This window comes from Lissotriton vulgaris, chromosome 1_1, assembly GCF_964263255.1.
Source record: "Lissotriton vulgaris chromosome 1_1, aLisVul1.2, whole genome shotgun sequence".
Lineage (NCBI taxonomy): Eukaryota > Metazoa > Chordata > Amphibia > Caudata > Salamandridae > Lissotriton > Lissotriton vulgaris.
The window spans coordinates 871,573,069-871,598,221 of record NC_141685.1 but is presented as its reverse complement, the minus strand read 5'-3'; the positions used below and the strand labels follow the sequence as shown (position 1 = coordinate 871,598,221).

General features: G+C 46.2%; 1 protein-coding gene across 1 annotated transcript in view; it reads left to right on the top strand.

Annotated features, from left to right (window-relative positions):
• Positions 1–25,153, top strand: part of LOC147748045 (uncharacterized) — a 381,293-nt gene that overhangs the window by 97,095 nt on the left and 259,045 nt on the right. The window contains exons 7-8 of the mRNA XM_086926975.1: positions 2,629–2,670; positions 20,427–21,143. Coding sequence (XP_086783101.1) covers positions 2,629–2,670; positions 20,427–21,143 — 759 coding nt within the window. The remainder of the gene's footprint in view (positions 1–2,628; positions 2,671–20,426; positions 21,144–25,153) is intronic.

Below are 25,153 nucleotides of genomic sequence, written 5' to 3'. Positions count from 1 at the left end.
CACCCCAGTACAGAGATCTGGGCCTAAATGCATCGTTTATTTGCTCAGCATGCCATTCCAGTTTGAACCCAGCCATATGCAAATAAGTCTTGACCCTGGTGCCTCATGGGAACAGTCCAGCCTGAACTGCCAAGCCAGTTCCTCTCTAGACTGGAAACAGGCATCCTAGGATCAGTTTCGGGGTTTCACCCCTCTTTAGCCAGGATAGCTTGATTCCAGTGGCATGGAAAGCACAGGACTCATGTCTGGGCATACCCGTCCCACTCTGGTGACAAATGCAAAAACAACAGTTCATGGACAGAATGCAGAACAATGTCACACATTCACCCCAGTACAGAGATCTGGGCTTAAATCCATCGTTTTTTTGCTCACCATGCCATTCCAGTTTGAACCCAGCCATTTCAAATCAGTCTTGAACCTGTGCCCCATGGGGACAGGCCAGCCCGAACTGCCAAGCCAGGTCCTCTCTGGACTGGAAACAAGCATCCTAGGACCAATGATCCACTGTACCAGGCACTTAGAGTCTACTGAAAATCACTGAATCAGGGACAACTGAGGTTCAAATGGGTCACAAGGAAACACTGCATCAGTTTCTGCAGAAAATCAAGGGGTGTCTGGTGTTAATGAAACAGGGACCTAAATTGAGAATAGAGGGCAAATGCAGGAACAAAGGGCACCCACACTACTCCTCGTTGTAGAGCACAAAAACGAAGTGGATTCTACGACAAATCCTCACATAAGAAAGTTTTATGGATTTTTCATTTGTGGGCCCTGTATAGTGCACACATTGCTCTCAGGCGGTATAAGATGGCTAATTATAGGGGAGAGGCAGCAGGGGTAGTTTTGATTCTCTTTGCCAGGGTCCAACCAAGGCTCTTGCCACTGGAGCTTAAATGCGGAACGGCGCCAATGCTTTGAGCGCCCTCTTCATTTGGGTGATCTGGCTCCAGCTGATAGAGCAATGAATGAGAATTTCAGAGTGAGAATCCATCAGTGTGAAGGATCTGCTCCACACCAACTGTTGCTAGTTTCACGGGCGGGTCGTCCTTGATTGCAGAGGAGCGTCACACCGCCTACTGCGAGTGCAGCAGGCAAACATAAATATGGCATGTCAATTCCATTTTATTTATTTGCCACCACATCAGCTCTTGCTGTGTGCAGCACGAGGGTGGGGGCATGGCTGAATCCTGCAAATGCTAGAATTAAAGCACTGGTCTACAGTGCATATGACGGATTGGCCGGTCATCTTGTGATGGCCAGCCTAACATGTGCACTGTACACCCAGCAATCCAAAGGACGTTAAGCAGCCTAGGGATTGCTGGCATAGGCCCCCAACCTCAAAGTAGTGCTGGGTGAGCCTGCTCCCACCCAATCCTGGAGCTGCTTCCACAGCATGAGAGCAGCTCCAGGATTGGTTGGGCTTGCATTCCACAAGCAGTTAGGACGTCTTTACTTTTCCTGATTGTGGACACCAAACAGAAGTGCTGCACTGGTAGAGCTCCCGAATTAATGGTGAGTTGTGCGGCTTCAAGCCCCACCATTTTTTTAAGCTAGCAACCACTGCCTAGTTTGAGAGAGGTACAAAAGGGGGTGGTGATGGACGGAGCATCTGAACCAATCAAACATTCACACCCAGTAAACAGATCTGGGTTTAATCCATCACCATTCTTTAGCCCACGCTGCCACAGCAGTTCAGACATGGCATATGCAAATCAGTCTGACCCTGTGCCTCATGGGAACAGTCCAGCCCGAACTGCCAAGCCCTGCCTTCCCTGGACCGGAAACAAGCTTCCTAGGACCGGTTGCTGGCATTACAGCCGTCTTCAGCCAGGCTTGCTTGAATCCAGTGGCAAAGTGAGCAAGGGACTCACGTCTGAGCATACCCTGCCAACTTATGACGAACAAAGCGGTACAAAAGGGGGTGGTGATGGACGGAGCATCTGAACCAATCAAACACTCACACAGAGTCAACAGATCTGGGTTTAATCCATCACCATTCTTTAGCCCACTCTGCCACCCCAGTTCAGACATGGCCATATGCAAATCAGTCTGACCCTGTGCCTCATGGGAACAGTCCAGCCCGAACTGCCAAGCCATGTCTTCGCTGGACCGGAAACAAGCTTCCTAGGACCAGTTTCTGGCATTACAGCCGTCTTCACCCAGGCTTGCTTGAATCCAGTGGCAAAGTGAGCAAGAGTTTGAGAGAGGGCCTGCAGGAATGGGAATGCAGACCTTGCAGATCTGTTCCACTGGTATGGAAGGGAAACTGGAGTGATATCTGGGGCCAAACTGGAGTGATTGGGGTTGGGGTGGACAAGCAGGGTGTCAGTCATATGCAAGGCTTCATGGTCTGTTTATTTTGTGACTGATTTCCAGAGTTGGATCTCCCTAGTTGCACGGAATTTCATACACTAAAGTGGCTTATATGGGCGCTGCAATTATACTATCTTTCATAACAGGGCACTGGCGGCAACTCCTTTCAGGTTTCTATGGCTTTGCATGACTTACTATCGGAATTGAGAGGTAGGTCAACCTGTGGTCTGGAGGACAGTCTCTTCACTGAAGCGAGGAGTCATTGACTGCCAAATACTCACCTAACAGAGATTCCTCCTTTGTTTTTTCCAACAGATATTGAAGAGCCTGTGGAAGTGAGCGAGAAGAAACAGTCAAGTAAGTCTTAAAGAGCAGCAGGAGGGAAGGCGCAAATCTTTATAACTCAAAGAATGCATCAGGCTTGCAAACCCATGCGTCCAAAGAGAAGATACAAAACAAACTGTTAAATGCACACATCCGATGTATGAACATTTCTGTCTGTACTTAGTTGTCTGCATCCGCAACAGGTGAACAATGTCTGCATGTACAATTCATAGGATCTTCTCTGTCAACTCTCCTTTTTGCCTTTTCACAAATCTCACCATTCGGCTACACAACGACTTAAAAACACAGAAATAACATTAATAATGAAAACCCTATAAGGTAAACAAACACAAAAAAGCACATTTTACAAATGTACCAAACGTATGATACATTCAATATTTGAATCACCAAGGGCCAGATGTATCAAAGGGTTTTACCCATTCTGTGTCTACAGAAAAATGTGTTTGTACATATGGCTCTAAATAATTAAACATAGCGAACCATTAACTGGACAGACTCTGGGGTAAATTGAACATAAAATTCAGATGTTTATGTTTAAAAACAAAAAAAGGATACACTATGTACTTGAAATTTCCATAAATCTAACAGCTGACACATAATACAACTTTGGAATGCCGTACACTTAATTAAAGGAATCACGTATGTCCATTATTGGCCATGAACAAGTCCACACGTGACCAAGAAAAGCTTAAATGTGAATCTGGAAAGCAAACGTACAAGTAAGCAGACACAGCCGTAAAGCATGCATGTTACTGCAGCCACCTAAACGTGAACTCAAAGAACGTTAAATCGAGCATGCACTTCTAGCAAGGGTCCAGGGAGGACCTGGCTTGGCAGTTCGGGCTGGACTGTTCCCACGAGGGACATGGTCAAGACTGGTTTGCATATGACTGGGTCTAAACTGGGGTGGCATGGTGAGCAAAAGAATGATGGATTAAACCCTGATCTTTGTGACTGGGGGTGAATGTTTGCATTGTTCAACATTCCGTCCATCGTTTTTTCCTTTTGTATTCTATCAACCAAGGCATGCTAATATTTACTATTCAAACTGAGAATCCATCAGTAACTGTGCACCCATGTTGTGAACGCTCCAAAACAGATGGTTTGAAGAGTGAATCCATAAATCCATTACCTAATCAAATGACAGGACGTATCAAACTAATGAATTCTTTCTGGACATAGTGTGACTTCTTTCTCGTCTGAGACAAATATATGAGGCTGAATTAATAGGAGCCTTGGCACGATTTGTTAAATTAGTCGGCTGACTGGCTTTATAAACATAAAAAGTTTGACCCGCATAGGATGAATTATATATTCATGGATAGGCGAGTAGGCTGGGTTGGACCCTCAAATAAATCTATAGAAGGGGACTGTATCGTCTTAAATTTTAGAAGACCTCAGATGGTCCGTCGCCTTCTGTCCATCACAGATGAATCATTTAACCCCCCTACCAATATCAGCTCATTTCCTTTGGGCTACTTTTATAAGCCACCTTTAATTCCTAACAGAAGTATCGAAACAGTCATGCCCCTATCTAATGGATACTATTCTCTGTCCACTCTAGACACACAAGATTGACTATCAGATACGGTCCCCAATGCAGATGCAAATGTCAGGCCACCTACAAATATCCCAACCAGAGTTAATTGCTTCGAAAAGAGGTCATACGCTATAACAAATGTTAAAGATATTAGCCGGAGTGTTTTGAGCTGGAACGTGGCAGGCCTACGCTCAAAACTTGACAATGTAGATTGGGTAAAAATGATTAGGTCCTATGACATTGTCATGTTCCAAGAAACGTGGGCCACTGAGGAACTATTCATTAAGGGTTTCCATTGTTTCAGTGTACTATCCCAAATACCTAGGATGGGGAGACCCTCTGGAGGTCTATCCTTGGGAATTAATGTGGCCGCTGGTGGAAGAGTTAAGGTAATCCCATCCAATAGTTTAGATTTCCAAGTAGTTTTGTTTAAAAGAGGGATTCATTTTCATTTGATACATTTTTATAACAAAGACTTTCAGCCGGTCTCAAATAAGAGCTTTATAAAGCTCTTTGATTTTATATCGGAACTGGATAACCATTCTAATAAAGGGTATAAACTGGGCATTATAATGGGGGGGATTTTAATGGAAAACTATCGGACACACACTCTGAAAACGAATCAGCCTATCATAGACAATCGTTATGCAGAGGCAGAGAACCATCCAGGTTCACAAGATCACATAATCTATCTAACGTTATGGACCTGGTTAGGGGATCAACCACGAACGACTGTCCTACCTATAGGGGAAGGGGCTGTAGTACCACCATTGATTTCATCTTTGTATGCCCTCTGATAGAAAAACAACTGGCATCTGCTGAGGTGGTACCTTCGGACTTCGGAGATCATAACCCCATCACGATAGTGATATATACTACCCAAAGGGCTTCATTTCAGATCGAATGTGGGGCCTCAAACTTAACAGTGTCAACCGACAACTTAAGACTATGTTGGAGGGGGGTTGATAACCCCGAAATTTTTAGGAAATTTGCAGGGGATAGCATGTCACTTATTGAGTCGTGTCTTTCACTTGACCAATCACCAGGACAGATAGTCGGGGATTTTGGGAAGATTTGTCAGATGACTAAAACTCTCCTCTCCAAACCCCGTCCCAAAGCAGCACCCAATGCTAGATGGTTTAACAAGGACTGTTCATTAGCTAACAGGAAGCTCCGCAGTGCCCTCTTAGCCACCTGAGGTGTTTAACAGAAGTCAAACTGACCAGGAAAAACTATAAGAAGGTGATCAATGATAGGAAGATGGAGCTCCTGATCGACCAATGGGGTAAATTATCTGAGGCTGCTGCCCTGAATAAGGGGAATATCTTTTGGGCAGCAGTCCGGGAGGTCCGTTCCAAAGGCCAATCCTCATCACTCATTTGTTGTAATATAGGCAGTGAGGCATGGGTGGAACATTTTTCGGGTATTTACACCCCTCCCCCCCCATGTGCTGCAATTTGTAAACCAGGTAGCCCAGTCCCCATAGATATTAGTATTTTAAAAGTAACAGAAGCAATTAGTCAGAGCTTAGGCAATAAGGCCCCGGGCCCGGACGGGCTCCCAATTGATTTGATCAAGTGGAAACCGGAATTTTGGGCCCCTCTACTCCTGAATGTTTTTAACAATCTAACCTTGACTAATATACCTGCAACCTGGGCAAGAAGCATTATAGTCCCGATTTTTAAGAAGGAAGATAGGTCGCTTCCATGTAATTATAGGCCGATCTGCCTTGTAGATAACACACTTAAAATTTTAGGAAGAGTTTTATGTAATAAAATTCTGGGATGGACAGAGGAAAATGCTATTCTGGACCCATGCCAGTTAGGGTTTAGGGGTAAGGTAGGTACAGTCGAACAATGTCTCAATTTAAATGTAATTCTGTGAAAATATTCCATTGCAAGGAGGACCCCCATCTATATGGCCTTTATGGATTTGTCCACAGCATTTGACCTAGTTAATAGGTCAAAGCTGTGGGCCATCCTCTCTGCAGGTGGGCTGGACGAAACATTGGTAAACTTTCTAGCCTATCTGCATAGAGACCTTCAGGCTCAAGTAAGGATAGGGATGGGTGGTGAGGTCTCGGGGACCATTAATATCGGCAGGGGTGTCAGACAAGGATGCGTGTTGGCACCCTTGCTTTTTATTATATACATAAATGGGCTTAATACCTCCCTGAAAATGGCTACCAAGGACATCCCATATGTTGACAAAGAGCCCATCCCGGTACTTCTTTACGCGGACGACGCGGTTTTGATAGGCCGTACCCCTAACTCCCTCCGTCTTCTTGTCCAAGGTTTTAACATTTATATGAAAGAAGTAGACCTCCGGGTAAATTTAAAAAAATCTTTTCTTATGAGTAGTGGGCCAGGGAAGCGTAATATGGGAGCGATAATAATTGATGGTCAAAACTGACCTCGGTAAAATCTTTTGTCTATCTAGGGCTGGCCTTTGCTGCGAACGGCTCCTGGAGTGAGCATTTAGCTCACGCCAGGATTAAGTTCTCAAAGGTCACCAATTCAATCTTAAGTCTACCTCGCCCCAAGACCATGGGTGCCCTTGCAGCAGTGCAGAAAATATATAAATTACAATGTGCCCTGGTGGCAACATACGGCGCAGAGATTTGGGGAACTGTCAACTGCTCAGCAATCCAGCTAGAAGAGAATAGGTTCTGCAGGAAATTACTGTGCACCCCAATCTCTACTCCCCAATATATATGCCACAAGGAGCTCAATATCAATTTCATAACTGATTTTATTTGAGCACGACCAGCACTTAAGTGGGTATCTGTATGGAAGAACGAGGCAGCACTTTTGACACAACAGATCATAAAGGATTGTCTACAGTGCGATAAAGGCCATGAAATTCCATGGCTAAGTGGTGTTACTTCTAGTCTGCGCAGCATAAACAGAGAAAGTCTTTTCCTGGACCCCACACTAGTTGTATCTGTCCCAAAAAAGGAAATTCGGGACGCCCTCTACCAACTATATAACAACGAGCGGCTAGTGGTGGAGTCCAGAAAAACCCTTGTGCGTAACTACTTGGCCATGGAACAGTATAGTCACCCGCTCCATCTGTATTTGACCCTCCCAATGAGCCGCTGGGAAAGGAGTATCCTGTTACGATTCAGAGCAGGCACAATTAAATTTGCACTTTGTTTCCCTTTGGGTCATAACAGAGGTGCTAATCAAATTTTGTGCCCGTGTGACGAGAGGAGCAAGCAAACCACCATGCAATTTATATTTCTCTGTAAATATTACCGAACTTACTCCAAAAAGCTGCTGTATCCATATTTCTATAGGCAAAGACCAATTAGCCTAGAGTCCGCATATCGCCACATGTTAGATTTAGACAACGCCACCTTGATTTTTAGCACTGGTACTTTCTTAAAAACTGCTATAGGGGCACGTAGGTCAATGTCGGGTCTCTGAGCCCCATGCTATCTGACAACTGTTTTATGTTATTAATTGTATTTATTGATATGCTGACCGTTCACACACCAGTCACTTTTGATATATACATATTGGTATTTTATTGTTCAAATATTACCTTTTTTATAGCTATTTAGAATATATGTATATGGAATTTTATCTTTTTAATCATTGTAATGTTCTATATCATGTGCTTTTATGGTTATGGGGAATAAAGTTGATTCACTGACTGACTTGAATAGGAGCCTCAGTAATAGGTGAGAAAATTAGCTTCATTTTAAAATGCATAAAAATCCAACAGCGAGGGAGCTACCAACCAGCTGTTGGCAAACGATCACCCCGCTCAGACAATCCAACTAGGGTACTCTACTTGGAATGCTATCTGCGTGTCAATTGAGACGTACTCTGGAGAATGTAAGACATAACAGAGGCTCCATCCAAACTCAATCGAAGAAGTCATCCGTACATCATTCAGCTCTAATGCCTGTCATTCAAGTTTCCACCTTCTGGGTGATGGCCAAAGTAGGGATTGCATAATAGGGCAACCAAAAGCTCAGAACTGAAGACAATAGATCTATCCACGACCCCAACCTGAGTGCTTTGGCCATTAGCACAGGTGAGAGTCCTTGGATGGGACACTCATAACTCAGAACATCTACTATTGCACAGTAGCATAAATGTGACAGAGTTAAAAGCCTGCATTGAAAGATTTCTGCACAGGTGGCAATCAAGGAGGGGTCTTGGTACAAATTTCAGCCGCAGCGCGGGAGCGGGCACCTAGATTCTGTGTCACTACCTCGCAGTCTGCAGCTGCATGCGCCTAGCCTCTTTTTAAAAATTGTAAAAATTGTGACTACCTTGTGTTTTCAACCTTCTTAAAATTTAATTTCCACGGCCTCTTAGAACTAGTGGCTCTGACCCTTGACGCTCTGCTTAGCAGAACCCCTCGGCCTCAGCCAATCACGCCAGGAGGGGGAGGCGTTAGAGGAGGGGTCTTGGTACAAATGTTAGCGGCAGCGCAGGAGCAGGCACCTAGATTCTGTGTCACTACCTCACTGATTGCAGCTGCATGCGCCTAGCCTGTTTTTAAAAATTGTGATTACCTTGTGTTTTTAACCTTCTTAAAATTGAATTTCCGTGGCCTCTTAGAACTATTGGCTCTGACCCCTGACGCTCTGCTTAGCACAACCCCTCGGCTCAGCCAATCACGCCGGGAGGGGAGGAGTTAGAGGAGGGGTCTCCTCAGAGAAATACTGAGCACTTGCTTAGACGGCGCTTCTGCTGGACCCATTTATTCGCAAGCGCCTCTGCCTTATTGGCATCTCCCAGGTACGGAGATCCCTTGCGGATTTACCGCCCCCCATCCCCCACAAAACTTGGGCACCTGGCCCTGCCCAAATAAAAATAAAAGCGCTACGCATATTTTATCTTTACACCTGCTCTCTAGTAAAGCACCAGATGGACATTTTCCTGCTACTTATGGCGGAAAAACCAGACATCTTCCTGGTCACAGAAACTTGGCTAAACCACGATTCCACCCCTGATATGCTAGCTGTACTACCGCAGTACTACTATATTCTACATCTGAACAGACCACCAGGAAAAACTGGTGGCGGAGTAGCCGCAATTATACATAAAGACCATAACTTCACTACTATTACTCCCTTGAGCCTCCCTGCTGTAGAGAATATGGTCTTTAAACTAGACTCCTGCTCGGGACCTCTCATCTGTGTCCTTGTCTATAGGCCCCCACAGCACATGCCCGTATTCTCTCTATTATTGAGTGAACAAATAGCCAACCTCGCCACGAATTATGCGAATATACTGCTAATCACCGATCTGAATTATTGGTGCAACGACGCACTTGGTGGGCCTCAAGCTGCTGAACTGTCCGACCTACTAGCCAAACTCAATTTTACTCATCACATCTCTTCAGCCACTCATGTCGAAGGACACACACTGGACCAAGTCTGGACTACAAATCTAACAGTATCCTTGCCCACGATCCTGCCATGCATATGGCAGGATCATTATCTAATAAATTTCACAGCAATAATCCCATTCAATAGTAAGACCCCCACGGTCGAGGGCGGCATGATAAGGAAATGGAGGGCCCTTATAAACAGGAATTCCTTGACTCCTTGGCTAGCGCAGCCCCCGCTCTCAACCCTGATATCAATATCATGGAAGAAAACATTTCAGCCTGGCTTCTAGCGGCCAGTAATACACATGCCCCGCTCAGAAAACTAAACCGTGCACGCCAATCCGACGAACAGAAATGGTTCTCTAAGGTGCTAAAAAAACAAAATTTAGCTCTCCGCCAAAAAGAAAGGCGAAGGAGGTTAAGTTACTCCTCTGAAGAGAAACTTCTATACTGAAAGGCGCGGAAAGAATATAAGAATGTCATTACCACTGCCAAAGCTGCCCACTTCTCTGATAGAATCCTGAACTCCCACAATAGGTCAAAGGAAATTTTTTCTATAGTCTGATCTTTGCAATGCAGAGAGAGTACAACCTAAACAGACACCCACCTAAGAATTATGTAATTCTTTGAACAACTACTTTATGTAAAAAATCTCAGACATCAAAGCTAGCATCCCCAGCCCCATGGAATCACCCAGCACCACGATAACAAATCCGTCCACTTTAGATCACTTTCCTGCTATCAGCACTCAGTCACTCCTGGACTTGATGTCCAGAGTTAAATCAGGCTCCCCCAGGGATTGCTGTCCACTTCACATTCTAAAAGACACCCTCTCTGCCCTGCCGCACACCATAATACCTGTTTTGAACGAGTCCCTTTCAAAGGGTAAGGTCCCTAGCGCATTTAAGGATGCCATAGTGGTCCCCCTCCTAAAGAAACCGGGAGCCAACCCCTTGAATTTATCTAATTACTGCCCCATTTCCTTGCTCCCCTGCTTGGCCAAGGTTCTGGAGGTACACATAGCAAATTGCCTATCCAACCTAAAAGAACACTCTGAATACCTAGATCCCCACCAAGCAGGCATCTGCCCCGCCATTCCACGGAGACAGTGATTCTCTCAGTATTGGACGCCTTACGTGCTAACGCTGATATGGGCATCCCTTAGGCCCTGGTGCTCCTAGATCTGTTGGCCGCATTTGACAAGGTTGACAATAAAATCCTTATGGACCGTGTCAGACGGGCCGGCGTCCAAGGCTAGGCTCTTAATTGGATCAGCTCATTTCTCGAGGGCCGTACCCAAGCAGTACTACTTGCCCCATTCACCACCCCTAAAATCCCGACTACGTGTGGGGTCCCTCAGGGATCGTCACTCTTTCCACACCTGTTCAATTTATACCTCCTGCCCCAGATCCAGTCCTTGAAGGACAGGAGGGTAACCACATTTAATTATGATGACGGCCTTCAGCTAATCTTTACCATCGATAACTCCCCTCACTCAATTCAGGAATTCCAGGCCACCATGCTTCATATTCAGCAGTGAAGGGCCTAAACCACTTAAAACATAATTCAGGCAAGACCGAACTATTTCTGAACGGGAACAGTCAGATCTTCTGGGCCCACACTACTGGCCATTGGAACTTGGATCCCCACCGCCCCTTCCCCCTCGGTCAAAAGCCTAGGGGTTATCATAAATGACGATCTTTCGATAAAATCTCAAGTAGGGGCAGCGGTCTCGAGCTGCTTTTTCCAGCTGCGTAAAATCAGGACGATCAGCCATCTGCTCACCCACACAGCACTGATACGGGTAGTAATTGCCTTGGAACGTTCACACCTAGACTTTGCCAATTCAATCTACCTCGGCATGCCACTCTACTTAATTAAACGTCTCCAGTTGGTCCAGAACCAAGCTGCAAGACTGATCCACAAGCAACCAAGATGGCAATCTGCAAGACACCTACTACATAAACTCCACTGGCTCCCCAATTTCCAACGCGCTGCATTCAAAACGGGTTGCTTATTTTTTAACTCTCTATACTGCCGAAGCCCTAAATTCATCAACTGCCTGTTATCTAGGTATACCCCTTCCTGCAACCTGCGCTCAGCCCACTTCCAGCTGTTAAAAACACCTATCTTCAAGTTAAAACACCAGGGAGGATGCAGGTTTGCCTCCTCGGCACCCAATTGTGGAGATCTGGTCTTGTAACAACCTTCTGAACTTCATGAAAATGCTCAAGACATGGCTGTTTGGGCAGGCACATGAGTAAACTTGCCCTTGGTTCAACACACTATAGAGCTAGCGCCATGAAACCATCCGTTGTACGTGCGCTGTAGAAATTCTTTTTAACATAAAATAACATAGGGCCGGAGCTTTTTCCCACTCTAGGTGCAGTATGGAATGGCCCAAGCCTTCCGATGTCCTATAGGAAGTGGAGCTTAGCTAGGGAGTGAAATGGATTGTGTGAATGTCATGACAAGTGGTGGGTGCGCTAGCAAGAAAGTTGTGCTGGGCCTGTGTTCGGCCCGCTAGTGCTTGTCGTCCCAAGCCTTTGCGCTAGTGACATTTCTAGACCCTCGCCACCGGCCTACCAGGATGGGCAAGTGTGCGCTGTGGCACTACGGAAGTGTCTAGTGTGAGTCCGGTCTCCCACTGGCAGCCGGATGACGCATGGACACCACAAGTGTCGTGGGGACCCAGGCCATCAGCTTGTCACGACAAGCTGGTGGGTTGCTGATTGTCAGGTGGAGCCTTACAACTCAGGGCACTTTCTCACTGTACCGGAGTGAAAGCGTGTGCACCCCTCCCACATATGAGTTAGGAAGTGGTGCGAACATGATGTGTGTAAACATAGGTCAGGCCTGCCATTGCGGCCTGGGTGCGCACTTACACCTTGGGTGGGGTTAACCTATGTGTCCGGCCTTCTCGGGCAAGTCTATGTGTGCACTTGAATGGACTGTGTGTTTCAAACATGTGCCTGACCTGCAGCTGCAGGTTTGAGAGAGCGACTTCGCGTGTGTATTCTGGCTGGCACTTAGCAAGCAGAAAGGCTGGGCAGGCACCTATGGGTGTTTTCTGCCCAGCAAGGATGGCCTACAACGGTTCCCCTACTGAGGAGGCTGGCTCTTCCCTTAAGTTAGCATGGGGAAGCGAGTCGCAGGTACCTCAAGCTGCAACAAGGGATTACAGTGGTGCAGCCTCATGGTGTTTCCTATCAATGGATTCACTGGGCCAAACCCGTTCCAATGGTAATGGTAGGCTTGGCATATCTTGCATGGAAATGCCACTAATGGAAAGTGGACATTTTTATACATCATGGCATGGTATCTGGTGCCGGTCAACACCGGAGGTGGGAAGGAGCACATCTGGACATTCTCCAGTGACAGCCATTAACCATTTGGGCATGCAATGGAAATAGCTGACCTCTGCCATCTATGGGCCTGGTGGAATATATGAGGGGCAGAGATTGTGACACCTGGCCTCTGTGGCCAGATCATGGCCCCATAAAGGTAGAGATCTGCATTCTGCGACATCAATAGCAGACAGGACGGGAATTTAGGGGATACATCTGTGGTTCAAAGGAATACTCTATGAACCTCACCCCAACTTCAAAGGCCCAATAGGGTATACCTACCCAGTGCCACCCCACCATCAAGAGAAATCCACTTGCGGGGGTGCAGGAAAGGAGAACCTGGTCTGTGTGTTGCACATTTTCAGAGGGACTCTTTTGTGCACATGGAGGATAGTTGCCTGTGGAACCGACCGTGTGCCTTGGCGAATAGTGGCTGGCCTCGGCCAATGACCTGCTGATGTGTGGCACCCTGAGGTGGGCCCCCAAGGACCCGTCGGATGGTCTTCAAAGGGCCCACAACAACTACTACTGATGTCTGGAGAGCGGTGTCCTCAAAGTGCCCACATCCCTGCTAAAAGCTGGACAGTGCGGTGTGATCTTGGAACTACAGAATCGTGCCTGGAGAACTGAGCGCCTAGTGTGGAGCTCAAGAAGTTGTCCATGTCTACGACAAAGTAGTTCCCATACACCGAGGGCCTTGGCACGCATAAGCGGCATGGTGGTGGTGAGTGAATTCATCGGTTGTGAGTCCCTGCATGGCCGGCTTCGTCAACTGTGCCACATTTCTGTTAGTGCAAATTAACAGTTGATGGACAGAATGCAGAATAATGTCATACATTCACCCCAGTACAGAGATCTGGGCCTAAACCCATCGTTTTTTTGCACTCCACACCACCCCAGTTCAGACATTTCTGTTATGAGTCACGCCGACTGCATGCTCATTGAGCGCGGTGTCTGATTCCCAGGTTGCGACCCTCGGAGGTGGGGGACGCGGACATTGCAGAGTCTCATTCTACCTCGTGACCCATTGCGGAACTTGAGCCTTTTTGTGTGACTAGAACCATCTGGTACGACCTACATCAAGGTGTACCGGACCTGGTGCCTCATTTCCAGGGAGGTAAAGGATTGGAACTCTACTTTGTGTAACCTGAAGTGTCTCGGATGATTCATCTCATTGTGAACCAGATCCTGTGCCCAGATCATTGGGGCAGAACCCGGATCAACGTATAAACAACAGGACACCTCCTCAAGCCTTGAGACTCGCCTGTGGTTTTTTCCCCATTCACGACTTGTTACCTTCACTACTTGTTCCCTCACTGGTCCTATCATAGTGGACCAGCTGCCCTCCTCTATTTGACCCTTCCAAAAACGTTGTGTCACCAGGTAGGAGTGCATAGGATTAACTAGGCTGGCAGAACGCTTCTGAAAATGTTTGAGAGCAGGTCAAGAGACTGTGTGACCCTCCTGTGCTCCACAGACTGAGGAGGCGCGAGAAGGCGCTGGTGAACTCCCGTTTGTAACGAATTGTTGCTCTCAGCCCATTTCTGTTTTGCAACTTGGTGGTAAACTTCCTGAGTAGCACTAAGACCACCCTGTTGTTTGATTATAACTCTTGTTTATGCCTACGCTCCATCCCCACCTGCTTTCCAGAGACCCAGATGAGGTGTGACCTCAGCCATGAGTGGCCTGTGTCCGGAGGGGGGTGGGGTTGGGGGGGGGGGCTTGTGAACGTCCCTATGGGGTGTCTGGGACAGTAGGGGTGAATCGGAGGGTGGTGAGAGGCTTGGAGCCATGGGATCTGCGGAGTGCTACCTATTGACTTGCTTGGTATCAATGGCACAGCATTAGTGTGTCGGATGCGTATATGAGTGAAAGTGCCCATACAGACCGAGCTGGTACCTGTTGCATTGGGTAGCGGTGAAATGTGAGTGTGAGTGTGTGGTAGTGACCGTCTGTGAACTGCCTGTGTTTCAGGACACTGGTCAGCAGTGTTGGTTTATAGGTGGTTCTTATTTCAAAAGCCCTTTACCTCTCAACATTGAGATTATATGTGTGGCCTTGTCGCGCGGAGCTGCTAAAAGTGTTAAAATTCTGTGTTGTGTACATAATACTGATATCGTTGTAGCCCAGGGCACACCCTCTAGTAGTGTGATAAAGCATTATTAGGGTTGTGAGGGTGGGCCAGGGCTGTCAACGTGTAGCACCACAGAAGGGTGCTGTGGGGTGCAATTAGAATTGAGGTTTTCCCATTTGTGCATATTGTCGAGATCTGAGCAACATGAACTGGGTCTAGTACTGCTAGTAATATTGCCAAGTGGCATTCACGCCCAGGGTTCCATGATCATCATGTTGCATGGTTTAATGTGTGTGTTGAATATAAATGGCATTTCTCGAAGTCAAGTGTGAAGTCTCCCCTATGTGTTGTGTGGAACCTTTATTGCGTCCGCGTATTGTGCTCTTGCTTTACACATTGCTTTGAAGGACGCCTGACTGCTCAGTGCCAAGCCACCCAAGAGTGAGCATGGGTTGTAACGTGTGTGTAATCACCTACCTTTGACGGGAGTGGTATCTTCTGCTTGGCTGGGGAGTTCCTTAGGCCAACAAGACAGTGGCGGTTCCAACTTCCATTATTTACTAGCTCATTGGGATCCTGTTTCCAAGGATTATGAGACTCTTTGTATCTGTAATCCCTTAGATTTGACAATACCTTCAGTGAGTTCAGGGTCTTTGGTACCTGAGAGACAGCCAGAGGTTCTTTCAACTGGAAGGAGCTCGCAGCCATTTATCCAGCCCAGCCCATTTCTAAAGGGTGAAGCATTCCAAATGAGATCAGACACCCAGCTGGCGAGGGCATTTGTGAATTGACAAGGGGCCTCATGGATTCAGTAACTGGATGCTCCGGCCCAGAAGGTGTATCTGTGGGTAGATGCTATCGCTCTCTCTCTGCCAGCAGTTTTTCTAACGGGAGAGAGAATGAGTCTACAGACAGTCAGAGCAGGCCTTTTCCATCATCAATATCTCTCAGGCTTTTGATTGTTCATTTGAGGGTGTATGGTGACTGATTTTGAAAATTCTGCTCCTGAGGAAACCATCATATGGGATTCAGATATGTGGATATCACTGGATATTACTGAAAACCTCCTGCTTGTCACAATATTTTGGTGATTTTGTCATCTATTAGAATCACCATGAAAAAATAGAACTGACAGCCTACTTTATAGTTTTTTGAGTTGTGAATTACATGGTTAATGGCACATAATGGATGGACTAGGTAACCACCAAGTTTAGTGGGAGACTTTACACCATTCCGGGAGCATAGAAAAAAGAAAGTAGACAGGAGCCCTGTTTGAATCTACAGCCCTGAAGAACCAGGGACTCAGGCAAAACAAATGATGGCTACAAACATCGAATTTCAAAGGTGCTTTGTGACACGCAACTCAACTCCCAACAAAAATGGGAGAATAAAATGGACTCTTTTTTTAATGTTGTATTAGAAGTATGAGATAGTGTATTTTCTGAAAGTTGTTTTAAAAAAATAACTTTTGGTGTAAAAATAATCGATTACATTATAAGTTATATAGAATTTGGACATGATCTATAATGTAAGTTTATTGCATTTTTTTCTTTCCTCCCTGAACAAAACTTTGGTGTACTTTTAAATTATGACCAGTGGGATTTTCTGGTCTTCTTTTCAGGAAGAGGACAGGACTTAAAATCCCGTAACTGTTCTATATGAATAGGACACATTAGAAAGCAAACTTTTACAACGCATGCCTTTACAATGCGGTTTTTACATCGCAACATCCATTACAATGCATGATTTTACAACACATGCGATCACAAAGCATTTTTCAGAAACAACGCTTAAAACTCATTTCATTTTATCATGCAAATCCATTACAACGCATACCATTCCAAGGCATAATAATTTTAGGGCAGCAGTAGTGCAAGTGTTGGATAGTGTAGGGGTAAAAATGTATATTTCCACTCCAGTGAGTGCAACAGTAGGGTAATTGTTGGATAGTGTAGGGGTAAACATTACTATTCCCTCCCGAGTAAGTGCAACAGTAGGGTATGTGTTGGATAATGTAGGGGTAAAAATTACTATTCCCACTCCAGTGAATGTAGCAGTAGGGTAAGTGTTGGATAGTGTGGTGGTAAAAATGACTATTTCCCATTACTTACCTTATAATGCATCGTAATGACATGCCTTGTAGTGGCATGCGTTGTAATAGCTGCATTGTAATGGCATGCAATGTAAAGGATGTTGCGTTGTAATGACTGTGTTGTAAATGGGGTACGTTGTAAAGACTACGTTATAATGGTTGTTTCCCGTTTTATATATACCTCTCAACCCATGTCATCTTGTTTTAAGGAGATATCCTGCAGGTTCACTTATCACTGCCTGAACATGTTCAGGGGAAAGAATGTACTTCTGGCACTATTCTTCTCCCTAGGTCCATCTCTGTGAGTGTGGGGAATCGATGCATTGGCTATCAGCTGGCTCATGGGCTTACTTTACCCATTTACCCCAATTCATCTAACTGTGTATGTTCTTAGGAAGACTTAGGATGACTTAGCTTGAGTCTAGTTGGTGGCCCTGGTTACTAATTCTTTTTTAATTTGCAGTCAAGCCTCCATGGATTTTTCAATTTGTTGCATCCCAATGCACTGTCCTGTTCTTTCACAGACACCTCTAAGGCATCACTGGTTGGGGATTTGGAGCTCAAGAGGAGAGCTTATGATTATCAAAGTTGTTCTTCTGAACTGACCAAGTGCATTCAACAATCTCTTCATCTTGAAACACTAAAGGTTTAAACCAGACACTACAAACATTTTCAATATTGGTGTTCTTGTGAAGAACTCCAGACTGCTCCTGTTGAACTAGTCAGAATTCTAGATTTACCTATGGATGGATTAACTTGGTGGTCTCAACTATGAAATGTCAATGGCCCATTCAGGAGGTAACACCCTGCCTCTTGGGGCATTTCTTCCTCAGAAGTCCAGCAGCCCATGCTTTGGTCCCATCTTTGGCTCTTTCATTGGTTTTGTATGGTCTTCAAAAAAAACCTTTTGAACCTCTTCAGCTAGTAGACCTGACGTGTATTTCAGTAAAAGTAATATTTTTGGTGGCCATTTGCTCAGGTTGTCAGGAAGGCATGGTTGGGGTCTTGCTACATGATGAACCTTTCCTAAATTTCTTTTCAGATATTGTGGTCCTTCTCCATCTTCTCTTCCCTATACGCCCTATGTTTTTTCACAATTCTCAAGACCTAGAACCTCTGCTACTTTTGATTCCCCTTCGTTCAAGCTGGTTTTCAAGCTGGTAGAAAAACTTAATTCACTAGACCTTCACAAATCTTTGTCTATCTATTTAACTAGGACTGCTGATTTCATGAAGATGGTACTTTTGGTCTCCATAGTCGGGGTAAGTGTCCCACTTTGACCACCCTAAGTTGCCGGATACGACTAGCTATTACAACCACTTATTAGTGAGTTGAGTCTAATGTGCAAGGACCAGTGCAAGGGTGTTCCACTAGAGGGATATCTTCATCATGAATAGATTTGAATGGCGCTTTACTAAAACACATCTGGAATTCAGCCACATGGTGTTTCATGTTTACTTTTATGACACATTAACAGTTATGAGTTATGGGGAAAAGGGTCTAGCTGTGGATTTTTGTTCTCGTTGTGGCTCCATGAGTTATCGGTTTGATTTCACATTCTTCACAATGAAACTTTGAATTTTGGGCACTGGGTGCTGCTAATCTTGAGTGATGTATCTTTTTCAATATGTATTTATATAAGTCCAGTGGTCACAGGTAAAGTTTGGGTAACTCCCTGCATGTTTGAGGCTGGGGTGAGGAAAATGGATGAGGCAGTAGAGACCCAGTTACTCACTGTTAATCTTCATTATTCCAATTCCTAGTCTTCTTTGCCAGAGTCCTAAATGCCCACCTGCCTCTCCAATTTACAGTGTCCAATGAGTCTTAAAGAAGCTTGGTAGTAATAGAAAGTGCCTCTGATTTGGGCTAGTTTTGGGGTTTTAGGAAGGTGGGTGGATTTTAGCAGGCTTCATCTAGGAGTCAACTATATGGAAAAAGAAGATTTTATTTAGTTAGCTGGCATAGGTAAACCCTGTCATCGGAATGAGGAGGACATTGCATATGTAAGACTGCAACAAGGAAGACAAGAATTCAGAGTAATGAAAATTACAGATATGTAAAAGATACCAATATTTGCAACATCACCAAAAGGGTACAACAAAGTAAATGCAGTGGGGAACACCCTACGCGCAGTACGTGACATCAAAATGCAATGGGCAGACCTCAAGGCTCGGGCCCAGAGGAACCAAGAGGCGTCCCAAAGAACTGGTGGCGGCCCTCCCATTCCACCACTAACCTTCACTGAATGGGAGGAGAAGGTGCTTGCCATACTGCATTCAGAGAGACTCACAGGAATCGAGGGGGGAGTGGAGGCTGGTATGTACAAACAAAATGATCACATCCCACTGTAATGTACTGTTGTGCACAACAAGTAAGCCTCAATTGCCAGACCAAATCGAACTCATATAGAATGCACGCTGTCAATATGATGTCTCACAAGGCTAGATTTCCTTCTTCTGAGTCACCTCACAGGTAGGTAGTCAGCTCATGCACCATGGCCCCACCCAGAGCCATGTGGCAGCCATCACCCTCCTCTGCTTCACTTAACAGGTAGGTAGCCATCTTACTGGGGAGGTTGTCGTTGGGACCTGAGAGCCAGACCACACCCCCCACAAGGCCCCTGTCTTCCCTCCCAAACAGCATGGAGTACCCTCCCCACCCCAGGGCCATGTGGCAGCCATCACCCTCCTCTGAGTCACTTAACAGATAGGTAGCCATCTTACTGGGGAGGTTGTCGTTGGGACTCTGTCATCCCTCCCAAACAGCATGGAGCCATATGACATCCACATCCCGCACTTGGTAGCTAACTCTGCAAAACCCCATAAGTTGTAGGCAGTGCACATACAGCCAATACCATCAAGAGGACACATGATTCACAGTGTCATTGATGAAGTCACATGTAACTGCAAAGCAAAACACAAGAACGCAATCACAAAAATCCAATGTGCAAGTCCCATTGCCTCAAAGCAGCTCAACACAACACATGTATGGAGACTCAGTCAAACCTCACAAACCACAGGACGTAAGTACAAAAAGCAAAACACAAATCAAGAAGTTGCAGCACAGAAGACAGATACTCATAGAAAAGTCTCAAATGTCCAAGCATGAACTAAAGTGTATGAGCAACAAGTTGGTACCAGAGGACATGTCCTTGGAAATATAATATCTGTACATATGAAATGGTTTCATCAACCATGTCACATCGCTAACGAGCAATGTATGTACCTCTACATCATGTTCAACTGCTGACAAACTGTTATGAATGCCAAGTAATGCCAAGGTCAAAAGTGAAATGTGCTAATCATGAACATCAAAGTTGTGCTGTGTACTGAACATGCTGACAATCTAACTTCTGTTCAACAGGTGACTCGCTAGCAACAGCAGGAGCCTGTGCCAAGGACAAGCCCAGCCAGTTTCCCACCCCGGAAGGTAAACCATTGGATGCAGACTCCCTGGCTTTTTCAGATACGGCTTCCCCTACATCGCAGACCCCTGCAGCCACCTCCACCATCACCACCGCTGTCTCCAACACTGTCCATGTGTCAGTTGCTGCCAATAACATCAGGCAGCCTGGGGATGCTGGGGACAGTGTGCAGCGGCAGTACCAGACATCGCCACAGGTCCGTGGCAGCAGAGTAGGTGGGAGGCCAACTGGGGGACAGTCACAGGAGGATAATGAGACTGAGGCCCAGGCCACTGTGAAAACTGTCCTTGGTGCATACCAGCAGAACCAGGGACAGATGGGCCAGGTTCTTGAAGAACTGCGGGAACTCCGGCGGCTGCAGAGCTCCATTGACACTCGCTTGGGACAAATTGCTGAGTACATGGCTCAGCATGTGGGTGTTCTGAGGGACATGCATGCAGCTCAAATAGCTGCCCACCTTACCCCCCAGCCGGATGATAGTCACAACATCTCAGCAGCAGCCACAGGGAGGGGTGAGTCCCATCACAGCGAGTCCTCAGAAACCTCAGAGCATGCAGCAGGTTCCCTTCTGGCCAAAGGGCTGAGGGGACATCTGAAAAAAAAAATGGGAGGATCACATGGCAAAGCACCATGCCGTACCAGTTCTCGGAACCAACGTTGATGTGACCAGTGTCACACCGAGCACTGACTTTGTAGTAAATCCGATCGCACATTGCAACAAGAATGGGAGAGTTCTGTTGGACTGTGGAATTTCACCATTGTGTGTTCTACACTAACTATCCATGTACCATCACTTTCAACTTCACCCCTCACCGGTCACTCATTCCAAAATAAACACAAATCACACTTGTATGCTTTTGTGTCAAGAGCATTTTTATCATAGTAAGTAACATTGCAATGTATCATAAGATGTGAACGAGACAACTGTTTGTTACTTTTCCTAATGGCCATTTGGGAAATCCTATTTCAAAGTTAGGACTGGCAGGATAAATAAATAAATATTTGTATTTGTTGAGCACGGCTAATCACCTGTGAGGGTATCCAAGCACTGTCTATAGGCACAGTGATATTAAGTGATTTCTGCCCAGAAGCACAGGTTGTTGAGCCAACGTTGAGATTTGAACCTGATTCCCTGCGCCTAAGTCAGCAGTTCTGGACGCTAGTCAAGTCAAGTCAAGTCAAAGAATTTATATAGCGCACTACATACCCAGAGGGTCTCAAGGCGCTTAGGGAGGGGAGGAGGATTACTTGTCAAATATCCACGTTTTAAGTTGCTTTCTGAATGCAAGGTGGTTGTGGGTAAGGCGAAGGTAAGTGGGAAGTGAGTTCCATGTTTTAGCAGCCAGGTATGAGAAGGATCTGCCTCCCATGGTGGTCTTGTTGATGCGAGGTACGGTGGCGAGGGCTTGGCTGGAAGAACGTAGTTGGCGGGAGGGGGTGTAGAAGGACAGTCGTGAGTTGAGGCATTCTGGTCCGATGTCGTAGAGTGATTTGTGTGCGTGGGTTAGCAGTCGGAAAGTGATCCTCTTATTGACGGGTAGCCAGTGGAGGTCTTTCAGGTGACCAGAGATGTGTTCGTTGCGCGGGATGTCTAATATGATCCTGGCTGAGGCGTTTTGGATTCGTTGGAGTTTCTTCTGGAGTTTAGCGGTAGTACCTGCGTAGAGGGTGTTTCCGTAGTCCAGTCAGCTCGTGACCAGAGCATGGGTGACTGTTTTTCTGGTTTCGGTGGGGATCCAGCGAAATGTTTTTTTGAGCATGCGAAGGATGTTGAAGCAGGATGAGGATACGGCGCTGACTTGTCTGTTCATTGAAAGTGAAGAATCTAGGATAATGCCTAGGTTCCGTGCGTGGTCTGTCGGGATGGGTGCTTTTCCAAGGGCTTCCGGCCACCAGGAGTCGTCCCATGCAGAGGGGGATGTACCTAAGATGAGGACTTCTGTTTTATCTGAGTTCAGTTTCAGACGGCTGTGTTTCATCCATTCGGCAACTTCTTTCATTCCTTCGTGTAGGTTAGTTTTGGCGGTGCTGGGGTCATTGGTGAGAGAAAGGATCAGTTGAGTGTCATCCGCGTAAGAGATGATGTTGAGGTTGTGTTGGCGGGCGATGGCCGCGAGGGGGCTCATGTATACGTTGAAGAGGGTGGGACTGAGTGAGGATCCTTGTGGTACGCCACAGATGACTTCAGTGGCCTCGGACTTGAATGGTGGAAGGCGGACTCTCTGGGTTCTTCGGGAGAGGAACGAGGTGATCCATTCAAGTGCTTTTCCTTGAATTCCGATGTTTCTGAGGCGTTGTAAAAGGGTGTTGTGGCAGACTGTGTCGAAGGCTGCAGAGAGGTCGAGGAGGATGAGGGCGACTGTGTCTCCATTGTCCAGTAGAGTTCGAATGTCGTCTGTTGCTGCGATGAGGGCGGTCTCAGTGCTGTGTTTTGCTCGGAAGCCAGATTGTGAGGAGTCGAGGCATTTGTTGGCTTCGAGGAAAGCGGCGAGCTGGTTGTTGACAGCTTTCTCGATGACTTTGGCCGGGAAAGGAAGGAGCGAAATGGGGCGGTAATTTTTGAGTTCGGTGGGGTCCGCTGTGGGTTTTTTCAGAAGGGCGGTGAGTTCAGCGTGTTTCCAGTTTTCCGGGAAGGTGGCGGAGTTGAAGGAGCAGTTGATGACGTCTCGGAGGTGCGGTGCTATGACGGAGTCTGCTTTGTTGAAGATGTGGTGGGGACATGGGTCTGTGGGGGATCCTGAGTGGATGGAGTTCATCAGGCGGATGGTGTCCTCAGTGGAGATTGGGTTCCAGTCGTTAAGGGTGTTCAAGGGGGGAGAATGTTCAGCATATGGTTGGGTGGGTTGGTCTCCGGGTTGGTTGTCGAAGCTGTTGTGGATGTCTGCAATTTTGTTGTGGAAGAATGAGGCTAGGGAGTCGCAGAGGGCTTGAGTGGGGGTGATGTCGTTGGAGTTGGCCGAGGGATTGGTAAATTCCTTAACGATGTTGAAAAGTTCTTTGCTGTTGTGAGCGTTGTTGTCAAGTCGATCCTTGAATGCTGTTTTCTTGGCCTTTCGGATTAGTTGGTGGTGTGTGCGGGTGGCGTTTTTGAAGGCGTCCTTGGTACTAGTGGTTGGGTCTTTTTTCCAGGCCTTTTCAAGGGAGCGGCAGAGTTTCTTGAACCATGAGGCTTTCTTGCTGCCAGGTTTGCTTTGACGTTTTTTCAGTGGTGCTAAGGTGTCGGCGGTCTTGGATAACCATAGGGTTAAGTTGGCGGCGGCTTGGTCTGGGTTAGAAGAGTGGGCTGGGGTGTTAAGAAGGAGCGATGAGGAGATCTGGTCGATGGTGATTTTGTTCCAGTTTCTTTGCAGAGTTGGTTGGAGGTGGTTGAAGGGTTTCGGCTTGTTGTAGGTGAAGTGAACGCAGCTGTGGTCAGTCAAGAGGAGATCCGTAGTGTGGCTGAAGGAGACATGATTGCTGGAGGTGAAGATGGGGTCGAGTGTGTGACCTGCGATGTGGGTGGGGGAAGTGACCAGTTGTTTAAGTTCGAGGTTGGCGAGGTTGTCCAAGAGGGTGGTGGTGTTGCGGTCGTTGTTATTTTCAAGGTGAAAGTTGAGGTCTCCCAGAAGGATGTAATCTTTGGAGGGGAGCGCGTGTGGAGTGATGAAGTCCGTGATGTCTTCACTGAATTTAGCGCGGGGTCCTGGTGGTCTGTAGAGGAGGGTGCCTCTGAGTGTGGTCTTGGGGACGATGTGGATCTGGAAGTGAAGGTGTTCAGAGTTGGCGAGGTTGGCGTCAGAGCTGGTTGAGATGCGGATTGATTTTTTATGGACGATAGCGATTCCTCCTCCTGTGTGGCCGGTACGGTCCTTGCGTGTGATCTTATAATCTTCAGGGATGGCAATGGTGATGTCTGGGGCGGAGGAAGCGTTCATCCATGTTTCTGTTAGGAAGGCGACATCCACTCCCTCTGTCCTCACGTGAACATGTTATGCCAAAGCACAATGCACAATCTATTTTGTGCCGATGGCCCTCCAAAGAAATATACTAATAGCAGAAATTTGTACGGCTCCTAAATAGTCAACATCGCACACCTTCACTAAGCATTATTGTGTGAATGTTCAAGCCCGTCAGGAGGCTTTGGTTGGCAAGTGGTAGTAAAGACGTTATTGAAAACACATCAGCATTGTTTGCTCAATAGTTTATAGTTTTAGTTGGAGAACAGTGCTTTATAGTCGATATAGCTAGCAACAACACGCATGCCAGTACTAATGCTTGATCAACTAATTACTTCATTAATTCACACGTGACACTCATAGTGACTGAAAAGAACAGTTTTTTGTATTCTTTGATTTGTTTAAAGGTTTTGAAATTTGAATTTGTCAAAAACACTTTATCGGTTCTCACAATAGCCTAATAATCAATTTTGCATAGACCACTCAAATTCCATCACATACATAACATGTATAACATACAATATTTGTCACATATATTTCAACACCACTCGACATAACGTCAACAGAAGATTCATGCAATAGTGATGAATGAGCAAGCTCAGGTTCCAAACTTTGCAAAACATAAAAGTAACTAACATGAAAAAGATGAAAAGAAAAAGCCCAAAGAGGGGTTGAAAGCTTTATTTTAGAATTACAGTGTCACTTTTTTTTTGAGAACAACAGAATTTCAC